At 34.8% G+C, this 21,479-nt stretch overlaps 2 protein-coding genes across 3 annotated transcripts in view; both read right to left on the reverse strand.

Annotated features, from left to right (window-relative positions):
• LRRK2 (leucine rich repeat kinase 2) overlaps positions 1 to 21,479 on the reverse strand; it is a 159,409-nt gene that overhangs the window by 35,378 nt on the left and 102,552 nt on the right. For both annotated transcript variants that reach the window (XM_061206211.1, XM_061206210.1), the window contains 10 exons: positions 19,264 to 19,493; positions 18,731 to 18,858; positions 17,185 to 17,403; positions 13,629 to 13,830; positions 12,523 to 12,611; positions 6,282 to 6,469; positions 5,243 to 5,397; positions 3,711 to 3,857; positions 3,361 to 3,552; positions 2,555 to 2,701 (listed from right to left, as the gene is read on the reverse strand). In XM_061206211.1, the coding sequence (XP_061062194.1) occupies positions 2,555 to 2,701; positions 3,361 to 3,552; positions 3,711 to 3,857; positions 5,243 to 5,397; positions 6,282 to 6,469; positions 12,523 to 12,611; positions 13,629 to 13,830; positions 17,185 to 17,403; positions 18,731 to 18,858; positions 19,264 to 19,493 (1,697 nt within the window). The remainder of the gene's footprint in view (positions 1 to 2,554; positions 2,702 to 3,360; positions 3,553 to 3,710; positions 3,858 to 5,242; positions 5,398 to 6,281; positions 6,470 to 12,522; positions 12,612 to 13,628; positions 13,831 to 17,184; positions 17,404 to 18,730; positions 18,859 to 19,263; positions 19,494 to 21,479) is intronic.
• On the reverse strand, positions 8,995 to 9,408 carry LOC133101428 (high mobility group nucleosome-binding domain-containing protein 3-like). Its single transcript, XM_061206214.1, has one exon. The coding sequence runs from the start codon at positions 9,353 to 9,355 to the stop codon at positions 9,080 to 9,082; it is 276 nt and encodes a 91-aa protein (XP_061062197.1). The 5' UTR covers positions 9,356 to 9,408; the 3' UTR covers positions 8,995 to 9,079.

The raw sequence follows: 21,479 nt of genomic DNA on the forward strand, positions 1-21,479 counted from the left end.
TTCTATTGTGGCTCTCTGGAAAAATAGTCCCTCAAAGAGGAAATGTACCCCCTCCCATAACTCTTCAGATAGACAAACAAAATCCCATATATGTGTATTTTAAAATATTCAGTTGACCCCTGCACAACACACAACATGGGGTTAAGGAATGCAGAAGCCCTGAGTGCAGTGGAAAATCTGCACACTGCTGTCTCTGCCTCAAAAACAAAAGAACTGAAAAATGTCTCACCCAAGGAAAGGAAGCTGAAACAGTTTGGATACAATCAGGACTCAAACCCTAGTTCTTTTGATTTCACACACTATTATCTCTAATTGAACACAAACTTTTCCCTACATTTAGTTAAAGATCTGTAAGATAAAAATACAGGTACTGTATTTATTGAAAAAAATTTGCAGATAAGTGGACCCATACTGTTCTAATCTGTGTTGTTCAAGGGTCGACTGTATTTACAAAAACAAGTCTATTAATATTCACAAATCTATTAATATGTGTCATATTAGTCACTGCCTAATAGTAACTGCTATCTGGGAAGGAAAGGGTTAACTGAAGCCCTAAAATTCACTCCTGTCGGACAAAGAAAATGCAGAACGGAGGGAGATGAATGACCTCCCCCAGATCATCCCAGCATAAAGATACCAGGGTGTTTCTGATTGTAAAATGTTTTTAGAAGGATTTATCTGATTTGTTTAGATCAGTGGCTCTCAACCAGGGTGACGTTGCTCCCTATCCCCAGCCCCCACCTTTGACAGTGTTTGGAGACATTTTTGATTGTCAAATCTGAGACAGGGGTGAGGAGATACTACTGACATCTAGTGGGTAGCGGCCAAGTATGCTGCTAAACACCCTGCAATGCACAGGACACCCCTCATAACAAAGAATTATCCAGTCCCAAACAGCATCAGTGCAGAGGTTGAGAAACCCTGATCTAGATTGCTTTTTGTACAATAAATAAACATGGAATTTATGAGTTTATGGGAAATGGGGCTAGAGAATCGGGAGCACTCTTATAAACATTTTCCTATCTGCATAATTAAAGAATATAAAACACAGGTGTTTTTGAAGGTGGTCAAAAGGGACAAACTTCCAGTTATAAGGTAAATAAATACTAGGGATGTAGTGTACAACATGATAACTACAGTTAACACTGCTATAGGTTATGTATGAAAGTGGTTAAGAGAGTAAATCTTGAGAGTTCTCATCACAAGAAGAAAAATACTTTTTTCTTTTTCCTTTATTTTTTATATATATGCAATTATGGATGTCAACTAAAGCTACTGTGGTAATCGTTTCACCATACATGTAAGTCAAGTCATTATGCTGTACACCTTGAACTTATACAGTGCTATATGTCAATAACACCTCAATAAAACTGGTGGAAAGACATAGGTGCTTCAAAAATGAACTTTTTGAACATCTCTACATAACATTGCTCAAAACTTGTCCATTAATCTGAAACACAACTTAGTGCACTAAAAGAGTATATTTGGGGGAGCTGTATCTGATGGCTTGAGACTCTTTCAGAGAAAGAAAATAGTATGTCTGGTACTTGCCTGTATCTTGCAAATCACAAGTCAAGTTTGGTGTTGGTTAAGATCTAAGATTCAGTGTTAACAATTCAGCATTTTGCATTAGCCTACTATTACTAATATATTCACTCCCAGAGTGCAAAGGCATTTAAAATCATTCAAAATTTCCCAATCAATGTAAAGAATAAAGGCACAAAGGAGTTTATTTACCCCTACATGTCATATCCCAAATTTTGGACATTGTTTGTTAATAATATTAATATCCTGACACATCGTCTAGTCATTCTCTCTGTAGAAATTTAATTAAAATAAAATGTATACACACATAACAACAACAAATACTCCACAAAGTAAAGTCAGAATTGTCTTCAAATACTTTACATTAAATCAACTCAATACTCTCCATAGCTCCCAAGTACTCTCAGGAATGTCTAGAACTTGAGTATATCACCAATTTAATGCTTCTGAATTTGTAATCTCAAATTAGCTTTTTGTGAATATTTTAATGAAAATTTATGATTGTCATACTTAGCAACAAAATTGCTACAATGACTACAGAGAGGTGTTCTTCCTTTACTTATTCTTTTTGCGACTGAAAAATGGCTGCATTACTCAATTGAAAACTTCCTAAATGCCTTCCCTATCACTGACAATTAAAGCAAGTGCAAGGACATATTTCATAAATATGTGTGCTTCCATGGTGGTCCCATCCTCAACTCAAACCCGGCCTACAAAAGTTCTGTGTTTTTTTTTTTGGCCGTGTCGTGCCACATGCGGGACCTTAGTTCCCTGGCCAGGGAATCAAATCTGCGCCCCCTGCAGTGGAAGTGCAGAAACTTAACCACTGGACCGCCGGGGAAGTCCCAACATGATATTACTTTAAAATATATTATCCCAAAGGAAAAACATTACAAAAAAATATGAAGACACTAAAAACTATGACAATATAATTATATGTAAATATTTTCTAGATTATAAATAAAAGCTGCACCCTAATTTTTGTTCTCAAACCAACAAAAATAGTTACCTAAAAGAAACTCTGGAGCTTGTTCAAATTCCAATTCATCATTATTCAACATAATATTTCTAGGCAGGTCAGCCAAAATCAAGTCAGGAGCAATCTGAGATATTGGAATGGTGAGCCTTGGTTGATCTGGATTCACTAGGAGGTCTCCTGAGAAGTACATAAAACATTTTTTTTTTAAAGACAAACTTTTAAGGTTGTACATAAGTTTGTCCTTTTGATTTACAGAAATAATCATGTATTTTCTATGATTTCTAATCACTCTTTTAGGTTTTCTTACCAATCTTATTTTTCTCTAGAAACTCTGAGAAAGTTTTAAAAGTTGAATTAATACCTATCTACTAGGAATTTTAAATACTCATTCCTAGGTTCACTCACTAGAAAGTAGAATTCAGAACTGCCTTAGACTATTGATACATGACTAGGAAATTATATATTCTTTACTTTTACAACATTCTTGGAGCACTTAGCCTGTGGTTAACGTTGCTAAGTTACTTCCATGTATCATCTATTTTAATCCTCATAACAATTCTATGATGTAGTTTTGGTCAGTACTCTTATTTCACAGATGAGGTTATGTTGCTCAATAGCCAGTATTCAAACTCTCAAACCAACATTTTTTCTGAATCTAGAGTATAAGATCTTACTGGTTAATAAATATATTTTTCTGAACTGTCACTACAATTGAATGTAGTATCCTCTAACTCATCCCTTATGGATAAGAATAATTTTTACATTTATTTCAAACCTCACTTCACAAATATTGAAAGGATCACTTAAAAACATTTGTAAGTTGTGTCAACACATACCTTCTTCTGCTTTCTTCATCAAGTTGTCAAGTAAGATTTTCTGATGTTCTTCACCATCATTAAAACTATATAATGCCCACTTCTTCAACAGAGTTTCTCCTTCACCACAAATATCAATCTCCAATAACCCTGGAAACCACTCTTCCATGAGAGAGTCAATGTGGTCCACAACTTGGCCCAAAAGAATACAGCCTATATAATCCAAAGAAGACTTCATCAACACCCTAGCTGAACCTTATTCTGTCACAAAACTGGAAAGAACCTTATTCTGTCACAAAACTATAAAGTTTTTTTTTAAAGTTTAGATTTCTTTAGTGGTACAATTCAAAGTTTTTAATTAATTTCCTTACCTTTTCTACAAGAAGGAACTGTAATTTTTAAGAAACTCTCTGGGTGATTATCTAAGACTTCAGATCCTACCAAGCAATAAGCTTCAGGAGACCAATTCAAGTAGATGCCTTGTCGCCAATACATTCTGTTTGGGCGAAGTGCTCGTTCTGAAAGAAGTTTAAATGAACCCACATATAGCCATTAATTATCAGCGGTTCCACAAATTAAAGGGGAAAAAGTCACTGCACACACCACCAATGACAGTAAGAGAGATGTATTTGTTTTGAAGGAAAGTACTGGAATCGTTAATGATATGAGTCCCCACCCATATCTATTAAATATAATATTAAATATTTTATCCTCAATTTTGGAATGAAATAAATAAAATGCCCAGTATACAACCTTAGATTTCAGGTTCATGGTGTTAAGTAGTCTAGTATGTGTAATAGATGAAGAAAGAGAATCATAAATAAGTTCCCATAACTTTTAAAAAGAGGTTGGTGGTCATGCTAAAACCAACACTTTGATGTGATGTAACTTTCTATATGTCGATTAACTGCAAGCAACATAAGGTTTACTTCAGAATACAGTACCACCTCCATAAAGCTGATTTTTAAGCACATAAAAAATTATATTTTCCCTTTGGAGCACTAAGATCTCTCTTTCTTCCAGGAGGAAGAGCTAGCATTATAAACACCCATTTTTATCCTTTTTTGTAAACCCCTCAGGGATTGTGCAGCAGAATAGAGCTATTATAGTCCCTACACAGAATGGTCTGAATGGTCAGGAACTGTTACACTGTTAAATAAAACTCCCTGACTGCAGTGGTGGCCATTCCTAGTTTTTCTTTGCGCGCACCTGCATGTGTGTGTATGTTTGTGTGTATGTGTAGGTTGGGTGGGTGTGTTTAAACTAATGACGCTTACTAATTTCACCTTTTAAAATTGCTACTTCGGGCTTCCCTGGTGGTGCAGTGGTTGAGAGTCCACCTGCCAATGCAGGGGACACGGGTTCGAGCCCTGGTCTGGGAAGATCCCACATGCCGCGGAGCAACTGGGCCCGTGAGCCACAATTACTGAGCCTGAGCGTCTGGAGCCTATGCTCCGCAACAAGAGAGGCCGCGATAGTGAGAGGCCCGTGCACCGCGATGAAGAGTGGCCCCCGCTTGCCGCAACTAGAGAAAGCCCTTGCACAGAAACGAAGACCCAACACACCCAAAAATAAATAAATAAATAAATAAATAAATTTAAAATTAAATAAATAAATAAAATTGCTACTTCTAGTCTGCTTTGGCTTGCAAAGCGAGATAGTCATAGGCATTGTAAATGTGTCTAAAATAAGTACACATGGACTTCGAGGAATTTTCTTCTTAACAAACTGCATGAACTTATTTGAGTGTATGTCTTTATATTGGCCACTCTGAGGTCTTTTGAGCTTATTTTCTGATTTTCAGCTGCCTTACAAACAAGTAAACTCTGGGAAAATGACACATTAATTTTAATATGCTTTCCTCCTAACTTCTCTAAATATTAATTCTCCATTAAATACATACCTCTTCCTGAAAGCATGTAAGGTGAAATTTCAAGTAGTCGATTGATTAACCTTGACCAAAAGCCCATTGGAAAATAAGGCATTTCATACAGTCGAATGATAATTTCAGAGTTCTCACAATGAGGAAGCTCTATTACCGGCCTGTGGTCCGACAAACTAAAGATAAAAGGACACTGTCATCATACAGCTTCATAAAATACCCAATCATGTTGACCAAAGTGCTTTACTACTTGAAATCAATGAATTGAAGATAAATATTCTAAGCAATTGCATTTTTTATAATGTTCTTTCGCTACATGCTCTTCTTACTCAAAATTTAATGGTTATTTAATTAATTCAAATGCATGCTCAGGTGTAGATGCATGAAATTTTTTCAATAATCTTATTTATACTATAAATAAATTATTACAGTTCATTATGCATAGACAAGTAAAGGGATTATGTAAAACTTGAAAAAAATTCATGTCCTAGAAAAGAGTGTATATCTATTTTTAGAATTAGTTACCATCCATCAACCATTGCAATTTGCACTTTTCAATGTCATATTACTTTATAACATTTCCCAGGTGCTTATAAAGCAGTAAGAATTTCTACAGTACAGGGCTATAACTTAGGCCTCCATTGTGTTGCCCATATCCTCTGAAAATTCACAGCCATAAATTATTTTAAGACTATGTTGAAAACTCATTATATCCCCAGAATCTGCCTAATATAATAACTCTTCCAGTATCATGTAAGGACACACACACACACACACACACACACACACACACACTTATCTCCACTATTAACCTTTATTAAATAAATTAGGCAGTGCTAAATCAAATAGTAATTATATACATAAAATCAGTCATTTACTTTATCTTTAAATGTCAAATGTAGTGTTTTCATTAAAAGAAAATGTTATACTTCAGTACAAAGTTTGCACAAGAAGAAAAACATTAGTATATTTATCACAGACCAAAGTTACTTTGACTACTAAAACAATATAATATATGGTGAATTTCCATAGGGTAATTAAATTTTAAGTTTTGGCTTACCTGCTTGGAACCAGCAAATATTCTTCTCCTGTTGGCAAGGCAATCTGGAATTTTTCTAAGAGTTTAAAGTACTGTGACATGTAGTTCTTTGGAAATCTCTTTTTCCTTGAAAGAAATTTTTCCACATCTCTACGTGAAATAATTCCCTTAGGATGTTTTGGACAGCCCTCCACTTTCACTGTCAAAATCTGAAAGATTTAAACTTATACATATCACTAAAATTTATTTTCTGGAAAGTTTTGAATTTAAAACATTTCCTTTGCTCAGTAAAAATGATTAAAACAATTTTAATGTTGTCAAGTACAACACAGGACCTAATTTCTCTAGCTAGCAGCCAGGTAGCCTAGAAGCCCAGTGGGGCATGTACTCCCTACACACACAAAAAAAATTTATTAAATTAAGGTAGTTAATTCAGATCAGAAATTCTGGAGATCCTCTGAAACCAATGAACCCCAAATCTTCCCCAACTCCAATTAACACATCAATCCAGTACCCCACATCCTTGTTACAGTCTCATCAATAGTATATTCCTAGGGAAATTATCTTCCAGACTGTGTTATCACTACAGGTTTGCAATAGAAATGTTACTTTACATTTATATAATAGGAGATGGTTTCCATCAGCGAGAAGAGAGGTAGCTTAGCACATTTCAGTGATTCTCAAACAAAGTAAGTAACCACTGAATTTCGCTGGACTCTACCCAGTCTGGATCAGTAGGGCTGAGATGAGGCTTGAGAATCTGCTTTTTTAACAAGAAACTCTGATGATTCTAATGTGGAGACCATACTTTGAGCTTTGATCGTCATCATAACAATTAAAAATATAAGTTCAGAAGAACTCAGGCTCAAATCCAGGCTCTACTGCCAATTGTGTGACCTTGGGAAAGATATTTAATTTATTTACCCACATTTTCCCTCTCTGTAACATAAGATAATAAAAGTGACTGTCTCTTAGATTGCCATGAGAACAAAATAAGATACACATAAAACATGCAAAATACATACAACAATTTTTAGCAAATAGCAAGCCCTCAAATGTTAGCCATTATTATCTACATGTTCCTATTCATTTTACTTGGCCAAATTAATCTTAAAAAGAGATTTGTGCTTAATTTTCTTTAGTAGATCTATAATGTTTAAGGGATACTTAAATAGGAACAAACATTATTTACATTATCATGTAGCTGGGTAAAATACTGGACTGTAAAATCCGTAGGCCCGAGGACTTGTCTCACTCAACACTATATTTCTATTTTGTACGTATACCGTCATTGAATCAATGAATGCATGACTGATTGAACATAATGATATCTAATGCAATGTATAATGGGTCATTAAATAATAAAAACTATAATTTGGGACTTCCTCCATATTGTATAGTTTATAGTCCAAACTGCTCTTACAATTTAGGTAGTGAAGAAAACTGCTGTTTTAGTGTTTTTCAAGTTGCTAAGACCTGTCTGACAAACTCACTCTCTACCCCCAGCCATACTTTATATTTTCTTTGTAGCATTCTGTACCACCTAACATGTTAAGGATTCATGTTTTGGCTATTTCCTCCCATTTGAACGTCAACTCCATGAACGCAGGAAACTTGTTTTGTCTACTGCTATAGCCCCAGCACCAGAACAATATCTGGAACATCATTAGGTGCTGAATAAATACTGTTGAATTCATGAACTGGGGGAAAATAAAGTTTGGAGCATTTTATCTTAGGGTTAGGTTCATAGGCACTGGAGTCAAACCACTTGGTTTGAGATCGTAACTCTAATTCTCCCTGAATATGTAACTTTGGATAAATTATTTAACCTCTCTGTCCATCAATTTCTTCATCTTCAAGAATGGGCACGAATAAAGTACCATTTAAAAGAGTTGTTCTGGGCTTCCCTGGTGGCACAGTGGTTGGGAATCCGCCTGCCGATGCAGGGGACATGGGTTCGAGCCCTGGTCTGGGAGGATCCCACATGCCGCGGAGCAACTGGGCCCGTGAGCCACAACTACTGAGCCTGCGCGTCTGGAGCCTATGCTCCGCAACAAGAGAGGCCACGATAGTGAGAGGCCCGCGCACCGCGATGAAGAGTGGCCCCCGCTTGCCGCAACTGGAGAAAGCCCTCGCGCAGAAACGAAGACCCAACACAGCCAAAGATAAATAAATAAATAAATAAATAATTTTTTTAAAAAATAAATAAAAGAGTTGTTCTGAGAATTAAATGAGATAATCTTTGAAAAGCATATAAGTAACCTCTCATATGTCAGCCATTATTGTATACTTATTCTAATTTATTTTACTTAGACAAACTGATTTTATTTTATTTTATTATTATTATTTTTTTTTTTGCAGGCAGGAAAACCTTTTATTTTAAATCACAAATAGTCAGCAGGTGGCCACAACTATCCATGTTTCATTAAAATCCCATAAAACCTAGGTACAAAAGCACCACTGATTATTGCTCTAGAAAAACTGCATGAAAAAATTCAAATACACACAGTAAAAACACCACAGTATGCTCAGGACTAAATTTTTAAAGCAAGTGCATGGAATGGTGAATCAATTTTACAGACAGCTTCCAATATTAAATTGGTATTTATTTTACTCAAGGATGATGGGAATTTCCAAAAATCATGACTATGAGAAGGTAAAATGTCCATCCTTATATATTTTTGTATGCCAACTAGTAGAGTCCTAAAAAATTAGCATTTACAAAATACTCGGTAAAAATAGCTTTTAAAAGTTGTCCCAACAGGTACATAAAATCAACCCCAATTTTCATGACAATTCATTCTCCCTCATTTACAGATTCAGTTTTCTGTGCCTTCCTTTCCAGCTTCTTGCTTTTCCTCCTTCTTCCCTTTAGCACCTTTATTAACCTTTGTTGCCAGTTCTTTCTCAGTAGGGCTAATGTGAGGATCTATGCATAGGATAAGGGCCTTAGCAGATGTTTTCCTTGGTTTAGATTCAGGTTTTGGGGGAGCAGGTTTCGCTGACAACCTGGCAGACCGTCTGGAGGGCTCCTGTTTAGTTACTTTGGATCCATCCTTGCCCTCTGGATTCTCTGGAGACTTTCTCTTCGGCATAATGACTACGTTGGTGCAGCTAAAAAGTAAAGCAACGGGCTGGAACTGCTGGCACCGCCACTGGATGCTGCCCCTGCCGCAGCTGTTCACGTGCAGGGCTCGGCGTAGCCCGGCCTCCGACAAACTGATTTTAAAATAGAAGTTTGTGCTTGATTTTTTTAGTAGATCTATGCTGCGCTACCACTATCTGTAGCAGATAGTTTCCAAAAATGGACACATTAATTTTTTCTCTCCCTACATATGTGGGCTGCTTAATCCTTCAAGATATAGAATCCATCCATTTCCCTGAACAAGACTTGTGGTTGCTCTGCTTACTAGAATGTGGCAGAGCTGACATTTTACCAGTTCTGGGCCTGGCCTTTAAGAGGTCTAGGTATATATGAGAGACCACATGGAGGAGCACCAACACACCAAAAATGTGAGTGTAGCCTTCTTGGACTCTCCAGCCCAGCTCAATGAGGAAGCCAAGCAAACGACCCCTGCCAATGCCATGCAGAGCAGAACCATTTGGCTGAACCCAGTCAACCCACAGAATAGTGAGAAACAATAAGCTGTTGATGTTTTACTCCAAGTTTACTTGTGTACACTAGGTTTTGGGGTATTTTGTTATACAGCAATAAAAAACTGAAACCTTATCTTAATTTTATCACCTTTAAAAGACCTCTTATTATTCCTTCAGCCTGGTAACTTCTAAGGCTAACTTATGCCCTTGTGCAAGGAAGGAAAATTTTCCACATTTCTCACACAACTTTTTATCAAGATTAAATTGCCATGCAAGTGTTATAATACTCTACCAATAAGTCCCTTTCATATCTCTTTTATCATATAGTTAAATGAGTTTTGCATATTTCTCTGTGTGTTGATGGAAACTTCTTTAATAAGTTTAGTGACCTAACAGCTCTGGGCACAAAAAGGGTGGTTGGGCTCATTAGAGCTTCTACACCATGGAATTATTTCTTCCCTTGCCTTGATGACTCATGGAGGTGAATAACCCTATTTATTTTTGCTGGTTTGGTGTCAGGCAGGTCATTCTGTCTTCACTTGATTACTTATGGCTTTCATTCTCTCTAAACCTTAATAAAAATGACATATTTCAGTATATCACATAAATAAAAATGATGGCATTTATCTTTTACATTAAGAAATTTTACTGACCCTTTAGATATATCTTTCAAAATAACTTGAGCTGTTCAAATTCTTGACTTAATTTTCAATTAAATTAACATGTTTATAGTATAACTAATAGTATAACTATGCTAATGAGAACTTTCATGGAGTTTCAACTTAATTACTCCATAGTATCTTCAGGGATTTTATTGCATCATGATGGAAATTTGCTTCTGTTAAAAGATAGTGATTCTGATGGAAACCACTTTGTTATTCTATTGAATAAGATGTACCCACTCTAATATTATCCACATGTGTGCAACTTTAAATAGTCCCAATTCACATGGAAACACATCACTTTTTGGTGCAACTTTAGCCTTTTCTTGACTATACAGAGTTCAGTTATTTTCTGATAGAGTGTGCGACCTAACAACAAATCTTCAGGGTATAATTAAAATTCCCTTTTCTACACAGAGTGAATATACCTACACATATTGTTTTATTTAGCTCCATACCTGGCACACTTTCCAAAACTACATGAATACCTCTTTACAGTTTTGAAGATTTTTTTTCATTTCCTGAAATAATAAGTCTTTAATTACCAAATAGGTCAAATATAAACTTTTGCTAAAATTTACTGTTCACTTATACTGAACTAGGGAGGCAATGTAGAAGATAATATTGTTATTATCCTTATTTTACAAGTGAAGAAACAAAGGCTTAAAACATTAAGAAATGTCAAAGTTAGTAAGGATTTAGGAGAGATCTGAACGCAGGTCATGCTGACTCTAGAGCTTGTGCTCTTGACCGCTACACTTTCCTGGCTCCATTCTCATTAGGTAGATGAGTAAAATCACACTTTCCATGGCATATGTGCAGAAGGATGAAAATCTACTTTAAAAATATCTACCAGAATAGTAATAACTGTCCCATTACAATTAATTGCCAATTGCAATATCTCAATACATTCTCAAGTTCTGTGGTATAGGATTTAGCCACAAATGAGTTCCCTTTTAAAAATATCTTTCTTATTCTTCCTTAGATGAAATTTAGGAACTATTATTCAAGATTACCTGAGGGAATTTAATTACCATTATAGTTGATTAGAAGAGAGATTTCTAACATAAAAAAAACAATCATTTTAGTGACTCAAAAAATTATACTCATAAGCAAAATAGCCACCAGTGAGTGCACATGCTGGAGACGCCCTCCCCAGGCTCACTTCAATTCATGATTCATCCAGATGCAGTTGTTCTCACCCAGGGTGATTTTGTGCATCCTAAAATATTTGGCAATGTCTGGGCACATTTTTGCTTGTCATACTGGGAAGGTACTACTGGCATCTAGAGGGTAGAGGACAAAGATGCTGCTATCATCCTACAATGTACAACAAAGAATTATCTGGCCCAAAATGTCAATAGTGCTGACACTGAGGAACCCTGAGCTAGTGTGTTCTGTTTGAATGGTTTTCTGTCGCAAATCTATAGAGGTGGATTATGATAGCTAATTAATATAAACTCATTGGTAACTGTTATTGGGAGAATAAATAATTTTCCATATGAAATATAAATAGAGAAAAGACAGCCATAACCACCACTATTCAAAATTTTTTAAATTGTAAGCATTTAGAACTTTCATTCCACTGAAGAGTCAAAATTTTCCTCCATGTTGTCTAGACAGAGGTTTCAGAGGCTCTTCAACCCAATTTTTGTATATGTACTTATCCCAAAGATTTTCACAAAGCTTTCATTCAATTGACTATATCAATAACCAAACCAAAGCTATCATCAGGATCTAGAAAAGTACTACGGAACAGAGCAGTACAAACACCTGTCTGTGACTTGAAAACAAAGACATTAAAGTAAATTCTAAGATGTCTTCTCTTCTTCCATGAAGTTCTTCTTTATGCAGTCTTCTACACAAATTGTTCTACAGTTTTCTATATTCACAGTAGTTTCTACCTTAACTGAACACAAAATCTATAAAACTCAGTGCTCTAGGTGTCACTTGTAGTTTTCTTCAATCATTACTCCCATGCCACAAAAATATAATACACCAACCTGGGCCATGACTTTACAAAGCCACTTGGGTTCCACAAAATATAAGTCACTTAACTGCAGGGCTGGGTCTTGAAAATGAAGGAGGACCCCTGGAGTAAAAATCAAGAGTGAAACATGGAATTTAGAATATGCAAATATCAAGGGGCTTTAGAGAGAATCTAGTCCAACCTCCTCATTTTACAGATGAGTAAACTTCAGCATCATTAGTGGCAGAGCTGAGACCCGAACCCAGGCATCCCAGTTCCCAAGCTCTAAAATCCAAACATTATTTTAAAAAGTTATCTTTTGAACTATATAAAATGATCATATTTAAGCATATTTAAGACAAAGCCATACAGTGCAGAGCATGTATTCAGAAATAAATAGAAATTCATAAATATTTTTGGCTTTCTAATTACACACTACAAAGACACATCTTATTTTCGAATAGAGGTAAGAAACACAAAATATCAAAGGAAGCTACTGGTTTAAGAACGATGAGGAAATGAATTGATCAGATTCAATCCACATGAAGATTATTTTTCATACAACAAAATCTGGGGATCAAAAGTAACTTGCCAACCACTTATCCGAGCACTACAGATCAACTCACACATTTCTAGCAAGGTTATATTGATCAAGTACACAATTAGCACCAAAGTCTGTTCAAGAGTTTTCATCTGTGAGGTCATGCTGACAACATGTTACACAACAGAGCAAGATCTGCCACTCAGTAGCTGCATCATCTCAGGCAACCATTGATTCTCCAAGTGCCAAGTTAAACCATCCCAATAATAATTCTTCTTTACAGTGTACAAATAGCCTCCACATAGGGTCTCACAGCTCCTGAATAGTACAGTCAAGTTCTACAACCCACGTTTTAACTCCTGCTCAGAGACCTTTTCCACTACTGACCTTAGATAATTTCTAAATTTTTCTCTTATGACATAATACATGATTCAACATCAATGCTCATGATGATCTTTCAAAAAGAAAAAAAATCAGTTACCTATTAAAGAATTTTGTCAATATTCTGTTAAATTTTAAATGTAAGTTCTATACAAGGTTCAGGTGCATTTTCACAAATTACTACAGCAGAGCTTTCAAAAAATATGCAATAAACAAACCTGATTCATTTAGGAAGTGAACTGCATGAGGAAGCTCATTTTCATCTAACTGCAGCTGATGTTCTTTCACAAGTTGTAATAATCGTTTCTGGTCAATTACAGGAAATTCAACTGGCACATTTTTACGCTCCGATAAAATGATTTTCTCAAGTTCTACATAGCAGTCTGGAATCAGCTGCCCAACAACAGGCTGATCTCGGATCTATGAAATTACAAATGACAAGCTGTGAAAATCCATTTTATTCATCGATTTGTCAGGTGGGTGGTAAATTCTATGCTAATCATTCAGAACTGTATTTTTTAATAAAATCAAAATGTAATGTAAAACCAATTAAATTGTGAGGAATAAATAAGATGATCTTAAAATAAGAAAAATATGAACACAGAAGCCAATTTGGAAAGAACTAACAAATAATATTACATGGAAATATTTATCTAGCTATTCAGAAAATCCATGGCAAAATCCAAGATAAATCATTGACCGTAAATAAAGGACTTTCTGTTTTCTAAGACATTAAACTTACATGCAATAGATATGCTAGCATAAGAAGTCAGCAAGTATTGTAAGAGCGTTTGAACCTTATTTATTAGATGAAGATGTGATCCACAACCCAAGGTAAAACTAAATTTTGTTCTTGTTATTTGCAAAATGTTGTATTAGTGGAATGTACATATCAACAGTGAAATCTGGAGACAGACATAAAATTTCCTCACCCAAGCTATGCTTTTTCATGGAAACTTGAACTTGGAAAAATAAGAAATCATCTAAACCCCAATGATTCTGATATGAGAGGATGATTTGGGGTCTGTTACACTTAGAATCTAACAACTGTCTACTAATCAAGAGATTCATAAAATAAAATTTTAAAAGAATGACCTTAAAGTGATAGTTTCTATAATTAAAATCTTTTCCAAACTTTTTTCTTAAAAATCTAATTTTAAATAGAAATGCAACTCTAACAATAGTAACTAAAATGCCTTTGAGAACCACCAGGTGGCACACTCTCCCCATTTCTCAACTCATGAATATATTCTTGTATATTCTTTTTACCTGACAATAACATAATTTCTACTTGAATTCTTCAACTTATTACAAATAGAAATTGGGTTTTATTACACACACACACACACGCACACACACTTTAACTTGCTCTTTTTCTACTTTTAACTAGAATCTTAAGGAACTTGATTTACAGCAGCTGTAACCACTACTTTCATATTTACCTCCAAACATTCAAGATTGTTTCAAAGTACGCTTTGAACCAGAAAATTAAATATAATTTCACTAACCTGCACTTTTCATATTCCCTCTCTTCATCATTTATAAATTAAGATAAAACAGAACTTCAGATTGAAATTTATGTTTTAACCCAAGAAGGGAAACCTACATATAAAAGTAAACAAGAGTTCTCACAGAAAGCAATCAAGTAACAAAAGGATGAACTTTACAGGGCTGGATTACAGGGCCAGCAAAGGATCCCACTCTGCTAAGGGGCTGGACAAGATTGAGAGGGATATTGCTGGCACTGAATTCTGTTTTGTCCTACTTGTTTTAAGCTTTATTATCAGGTCACCAACAGCCAAAAACAAAAAACTTTTATTCTAAAGTCTGCACAGACACATGTTAATAAGGGTGAGACAGGCAAAGAATAGAAAAGAGCCAGGATAAAAGGAAAAGATGAAAAACAAATGAAAGGGCAAACAAAAAAAAAAGATTTCTAGTAGATTAAAAGCTGTTGTTTGAATACAGGTTGAAGCACCTCAGGGAGGAAAGAATATTCAAGTTCTGGCAGGTTTATTGTTTTGGGGTCATCTGAGTCACTATTCTGCAAAACAATCAAACAGATTTTCAAACCAATATGCCAGAATGATGTATCCATTAGCAATAGATACCTTTCTTCAAATAATACTGCCATTTCTCAAAGCATTTGTTTTACTTCCTTATCTGGCATTGCCTTCAGAGTTCATGTACAAGTGCAGAAAGAAAATTGGTCTCATTGATGGATAGCGATAAATTGCTATTAGCCTAGAGCAATACCAGTCCAGCTTGATGAACCACCTTCTCCACAGGCTTTGCTTCAACTACATTCAGCCTTTCTCAAAACAAACGCATCCTCCAAGAAGTCTTTTTTAAAATATGATAAATGCTCTGACATCAATGATAAAAAGAGAAGCCATTAAAATATTATAAATAACAACAAAGTTCTGTAAGCACAGGTATAGTCTCAAAAGAAAACTCCCTGGGTAAAGAGAATATTTAATTGAATATATTAATTTTGTATATTTGTTTCTTAAAAGTCATATTACTCTTTAGTCATATGTCTCACAAAAAAAGTAAGAAAATCTACAAATAAATGATATTTCATTCTTCTTATATAAAATGTCACTGATCCACCATTTGTAAAAGCTTTTAGTGACTGGGATAAACGTGCTGAAAAATACAAATGTGCAAATTCTCTCCCTGGGCACCACAAAGACCAGCACGTTTATAAATGGCTCATTAGGTTTTGGATAGGAGCATAATCTGTGGAAATGGAAAAGAACTAAGCTAACTAGCCAACACGTTATAACCAAGGTGACCATATAATTTATCGTCCAAACTGGAATGCTTCTGAGAATATAGTGGGACACAATTAATAATTATGCTGGGACTGTCCAGGCAAAACAGGACCCTTGTTATAAGCCATGGCCTTGATCATTAGTGCTAATGAGCTAAACCAACAGAGACTAACAGTGAAATCCACCATTGTGTTGTTATATTGAACTATTCAGGGTGTTTTTCAGTACAGTTCATACCATGCTGTCTGTAGAACCCAGGTAAAATTTCTTTCTCTTGCAAGTATTAAAAACAAGTGTTCTCACTGTTAACCAATCTATTTGTGCTTTATGAACTCTATGAATTACATTTGTCTTACCAGAAGAAAACTTTGGAATCAAAAACATAATTCTTAAAATGAAAAAACCCAGTTTGTATGAACTAGAAAATTGCTTAGACATTGATGAAAACCAAATAGTGACCCTGATGATCAGATGAAAGAAACTTCTCCCAATATTGAGAAAAAAATATTTGGAAGGGAGATCACAGTAACAAGAGACATGAAGGAACAACAAAGTAAATCAAGGCGAGCATAAAATAAGAACTCCAAAAGAAAGGAGCAGATGGAAAATATAAGAAAGATAACCCCAAGACCCCAACATTCATCTTTATCCTTTTGATTGAATCATCACTACAGGACGTTGGGAGAGAAAGGGCATCAGAAACATGTCCCCAGATTCTCTCAGGAATATTCTCTCAGCCTCTCAGATATCCTCTTAGTTTCTCTCAGTATCCTCAAATTATTTTTATTCCCACTTCTATAAGTTTGAAATAAAGTAGAGCATAAATAATTTTAAAATTGAAAGTACTTTAATAATGTTAACAGCTCTGAAAAAACCCCACAATTTTAAGATAGCTGTTCTCTTCTCAAGACTTTTGACATTTCTTAGCAGTTGCACAACATGAGAATTAATAAATTATATTTATCTACTACCTAAAGTCGGCAATGAACCATGTTACCTTGAAATTGAGGCTCTCATTTATGATGGTTTTCCGAAGTTTTGCCAAAGCATCGGATTCCTCAGTGGCATTTACAAAGTGGTAATCCCGTATTGCAGGAAACCCTCGTTTGTTCAAGAGTTCCTTGGTGATTTTACTGATACAGGCTTTGCGCTGCTTCTCATCAGAAACATCCAAATGTGTGCCAACAAGAATCACAGGGGAAGAAGAAGCACGAGCCTACAGGGAAAGATACAAAATACTTTTGTGTTTGTTTTAAAATCAAGAGTGCTTACATTTCCACTGACATTCACTTTCTATGAAATTCACTTGAGTGGAAATGAGAAATCAAGACTTCTAAGAAGAAAATAACAACTGCCTTTCCTTCCTTAAACCTAAGAAAAAACTTACCCTTATGAAATTTTTAAAAGTCAATTTTATGCCCCTTCTTATCCAATTATTACCACTTTTCTTTCAGGTGGCCTATGTAATAGTAATAGTATATTTTTCTTTTCCTTTTTCCGTGCCTTAAAATGGGTTATTCTCTAAGTGTGCTTTGGTCTTCTAAATAAAATAGTATTTAATAACCCCCAAATTATATCAGAGTAATACAATTTGTTTTATATTTTCTCTTCCTTATCTGTAAATTCAATCTCCTTAATTCATATTAAAGTCATTTAGTGTGGAGTCTACAATGAAAAAAAAGTCACTAAAGCAAATATTACTGCAACTATAGTATTTTTTCACTTTGGCTAGCTATAATAAAGTCAAAAAAAGGAAGTTAAAAAAATTACCAAAATGACAAAACAAGCTTGATGGAGCCAAAATTTCCTGACAAATCTTTTTAAGGGCTTGCCTCACAGAAGAGCCCAATGGAGCGTCATTCAAAGACCATTCACTCTTTCTTTGGTCTCAATTCTAAAAAGTCATATATATTTAAAACCATATATACATAAAGTAATAGCTGACAATATGACAGCAAGGGACAAATTGGAAAAATTGCAAAATTCCAAATATACTATTAATCTGGGACCATTTAAAACTGTAAGATCGGAAGGACTTCACACTAAATTGCCTCTGAGGACAGAGTTGGTGATGCACAGATTGCTTTTTTTCACTATGGTTTATTTTAAATTAGGGAAGTTCATATTACCCTTAAGAAATAATATCAGGGAATTCCCTGGTCGCCTAGTGGTTAGGATTCAGGCTTTCACTGATGTGGCCCAGGTTCAATCCCTGGTCAGGGAACTGAGATCCTGCCAGCTACGTGGCACAGCCAAAAAAAACAGAAATAATATCAAAAATAGTTTAACTTATAAAATCTCAATTTTTATAGCTTAAAAGGGTTTCCAGTTTCTATAACTCTCACTAATATAGAAAACACTATTTTCATGTCACAACTTAATTACTCTTAAAATTTCCCAACTCAAAATTTTAGTGCTCCTTTCTTTTAAAAAATTATTTGAAGAGACTATTTGAAGCACCTGTTTGCCCAAAATAAATTACCTTACATACCAAAAAAACCCCAAGAATTATTTTCTATTTTCAAATGATTAGAACAGATCACCTTTATATTGAAGAGCCAAGGTTTCATGGCATCAACTTCAGCTTGCCCTTTGCTAAGGTCATAGACAGCAAGATACAGGGCTCGTTGGGTCATAAAGTGGGGGTGAGTGCTGTAGAATTCCTCACAACCTAAATAAAGATTAGAGAATTTTTTAGCCTTCCAGAAAATAGGCAAGAATTCTTCATCTTCTTCAAAAATAAAATTAAGTGATACTATCCACTATTTATCACACAAAGAAAGAGAAAAACAATAAAAAGATGATGGTTACATGACTACACTGGCTTTTTACTAGGGACTGACAACTTTTCACATGTGTCAGCTACTTAGCTTCAGCTGGCACGTACTGGTTCCTAACATTTCCTTCCATGGCTTCTCCATTCTGGTGGCAAGGGTAGAATTAGGAGAAATAAATGGCTTTGGAATAATTCCATAAGATCCACCAGGTCTCTTTGCAGTATTGGAACAGAAAATTCAGTTTTTAAATCCCTGTTTTAAAAAGGTGTGTGAATAAAAAATTCTAGCAAAATAAATACCTGCAAAATCCCACACATTTAGAATGAGGTCTTTCTTCCCTTTGCCTCTTATTTGGATGGGCCAGTCTTTCACGTCTATGCCAACTGTGGCACCTTGCATCCCAAGATCTGATTTCTTGATTTTCATTAATTGCTGCAATAAGGTGGTTTTACCACTCCCGGTATTTCCCACAATCATAAGTTTCATTCGGTTATAGGGCACAGCCTTTTTTAACCGCTGTTGAAGAAACCTGGTATTTGAAAAACAAAAATAAAATAAACTGCTTAGCAGTGTACTTATGATATAGGTGAATTCTTATGCACTGAATTCTTTTAAATATCAAACTATTCTAAAATACAGTATGCAAAAGAGTGCATAGCTCATATAACTAAAATGCATGTGTCTTTCAATGCACTATTAATGCATATATTTTGTTAGTGATGTTGGTGTAGTTGATAATGATCGGCAGCATTATCAAATATAATGACATTCTATCACCAGAAATAATCAAAATTTCAAAATATGTTTGTAATACTCATTAGAATTTTATACATAGACACACACACATAATTTCTTTAAATAACACAAATAAAACCCTAAAAATTATATAGTATAAAATTTTACAAAGCTCATAGGATAAACAATCAAGGTAGAGTATATAAGCATACTGCTATACTAAAATTTGATAGTGAGGTCATATTTGGCACATTATACATGTGTATGTGTACATATATTCATGTATGGTATACATAATGTATATATTCATATATATCATACATGCATATACATAATGTAAATGGAAAGGGAGAACATATTGGTTAAATTATAAATTGATACATATAAATGATTATACTATCAGCAGATAATATGTTGCTGTTCCTAATAGTCTTAATGCGAAAATAATTGAAACTAACTAGAAGTGCTGCAGGTGGCTAGCAATACCACCTTTAAATTAATAGTATATTTAAATGTTCTCAAAAATAAAATGGATATAGAAAGATATATTTTAACTATGTTAAAATGTTGCCACAGTTTAAAATTAGAAAAATAAACTAAATCATAAGTGAATTTTAGGGAATATTGACTGATTAATTCTCATAACTAATAGAAATCTGTCCAACAATCCTGATGATCTGAGCAAAAAGCATAATTATTTTCTTGAATTATTTGATGCTCTAGAAAACAAGATCTGGCAGATCAGATCTTGTACCTGCTGTTATTGAAATCAGTCATTTTCTCACATACAGCTTATGTTCTGTTTTCATCACCAATAAACAAGAAAATCAATGGTCCAAATGTCTATTTATTAAGAATTCATTCTTTGTTCTCTCTAAAAATGTTAAATACGTTTAAAAATATTTAGTTATATAGTAGCTTGATAATATAGCATAATACATCGAAAACCAGTTCTACTAAATGTTTAGTAAGAATTGAACAAATTTTTATATGAACATCTTTTCCAGTTTCAGGAAGGAAAATCATGGGAAATAATTGTGTAGGGTGAGGGCTAGTCACATTTATTTAGCATAGTTGGTGAAAAGATCTTTTTTTTTTTTTCAAATTAAATCACACTCAGGAGAACAAAAAAACAAATCTTTGTTCATAAAAAGAGACAAAAAGCTAAATATAAATTAAGAAACTTTAAGGAAGAGATTTAGGTAACTAGTTCACTCGTAATGCAACAGTTATTAATTGTATGCCAGACTCTGTGTTTGGTGCCAAGAATGAAATAGTAAGTAAATGTAGCCATGGTCCTTGACTTAGTGGACATTATAGGCAAGTCAAGGATACATTGAGAGGTGATAACTGAGCTGAAACCTGTAAGATAAATATAGATAGCAGTAGTTTTGTGGAAATAAAAATAAATGATTTTACAGGTAGGTAACAATAAGAGTCATGTGCTCAAACAGTAACAAGACTAATGTGCTCAAACAGTAACTAATGTGCTCAAACAGTAACAAAGAGTGGAATAGACACAGACACACATGGAGGAAAGACCACGTGAAGACACAGAGGAAGACAACCATCTATGAACCAAGGAGAAAGGCCACACCAGAAACCAACCCTGCCAACACCTTGACCTTGGACTTCCAGCCTCCAGGACTATGAGAAATTTTCGGGATCTTCGTTCCTGCACCAAGGATTGAACCCACACCCTGGGCAGTGAAAGCGCAGAGTCCTAACCACTGGACTGCCAGGGAATTCCCTTCATAATCGGAATTTTTAAAAACCCATT

This window comes from Eubalaena glacialis, chromosome 11, assembly GCF_028564815.1.
Source record: "Eubalaena glacialis isolate mEubGla1 chromosome 11, mEubGla1.1.hap2.+ XY, whole genome shotgun sequence".
NCBI lineage: Eukaryota > Metazoa > Chordata > Mammalia > Artiodactyla > Balaenidae > Eubalaena > Eubalaena glacialis.

Coding starts and splice junctions, on each gene's coding strand:
- LOC133101428 (XM_061206214.1), bottom strand. CDS start 9,355: ATGCCGAAGAGAAAGTCTCCAGAGAATCCAGAGGGCAAGGATGGATCC.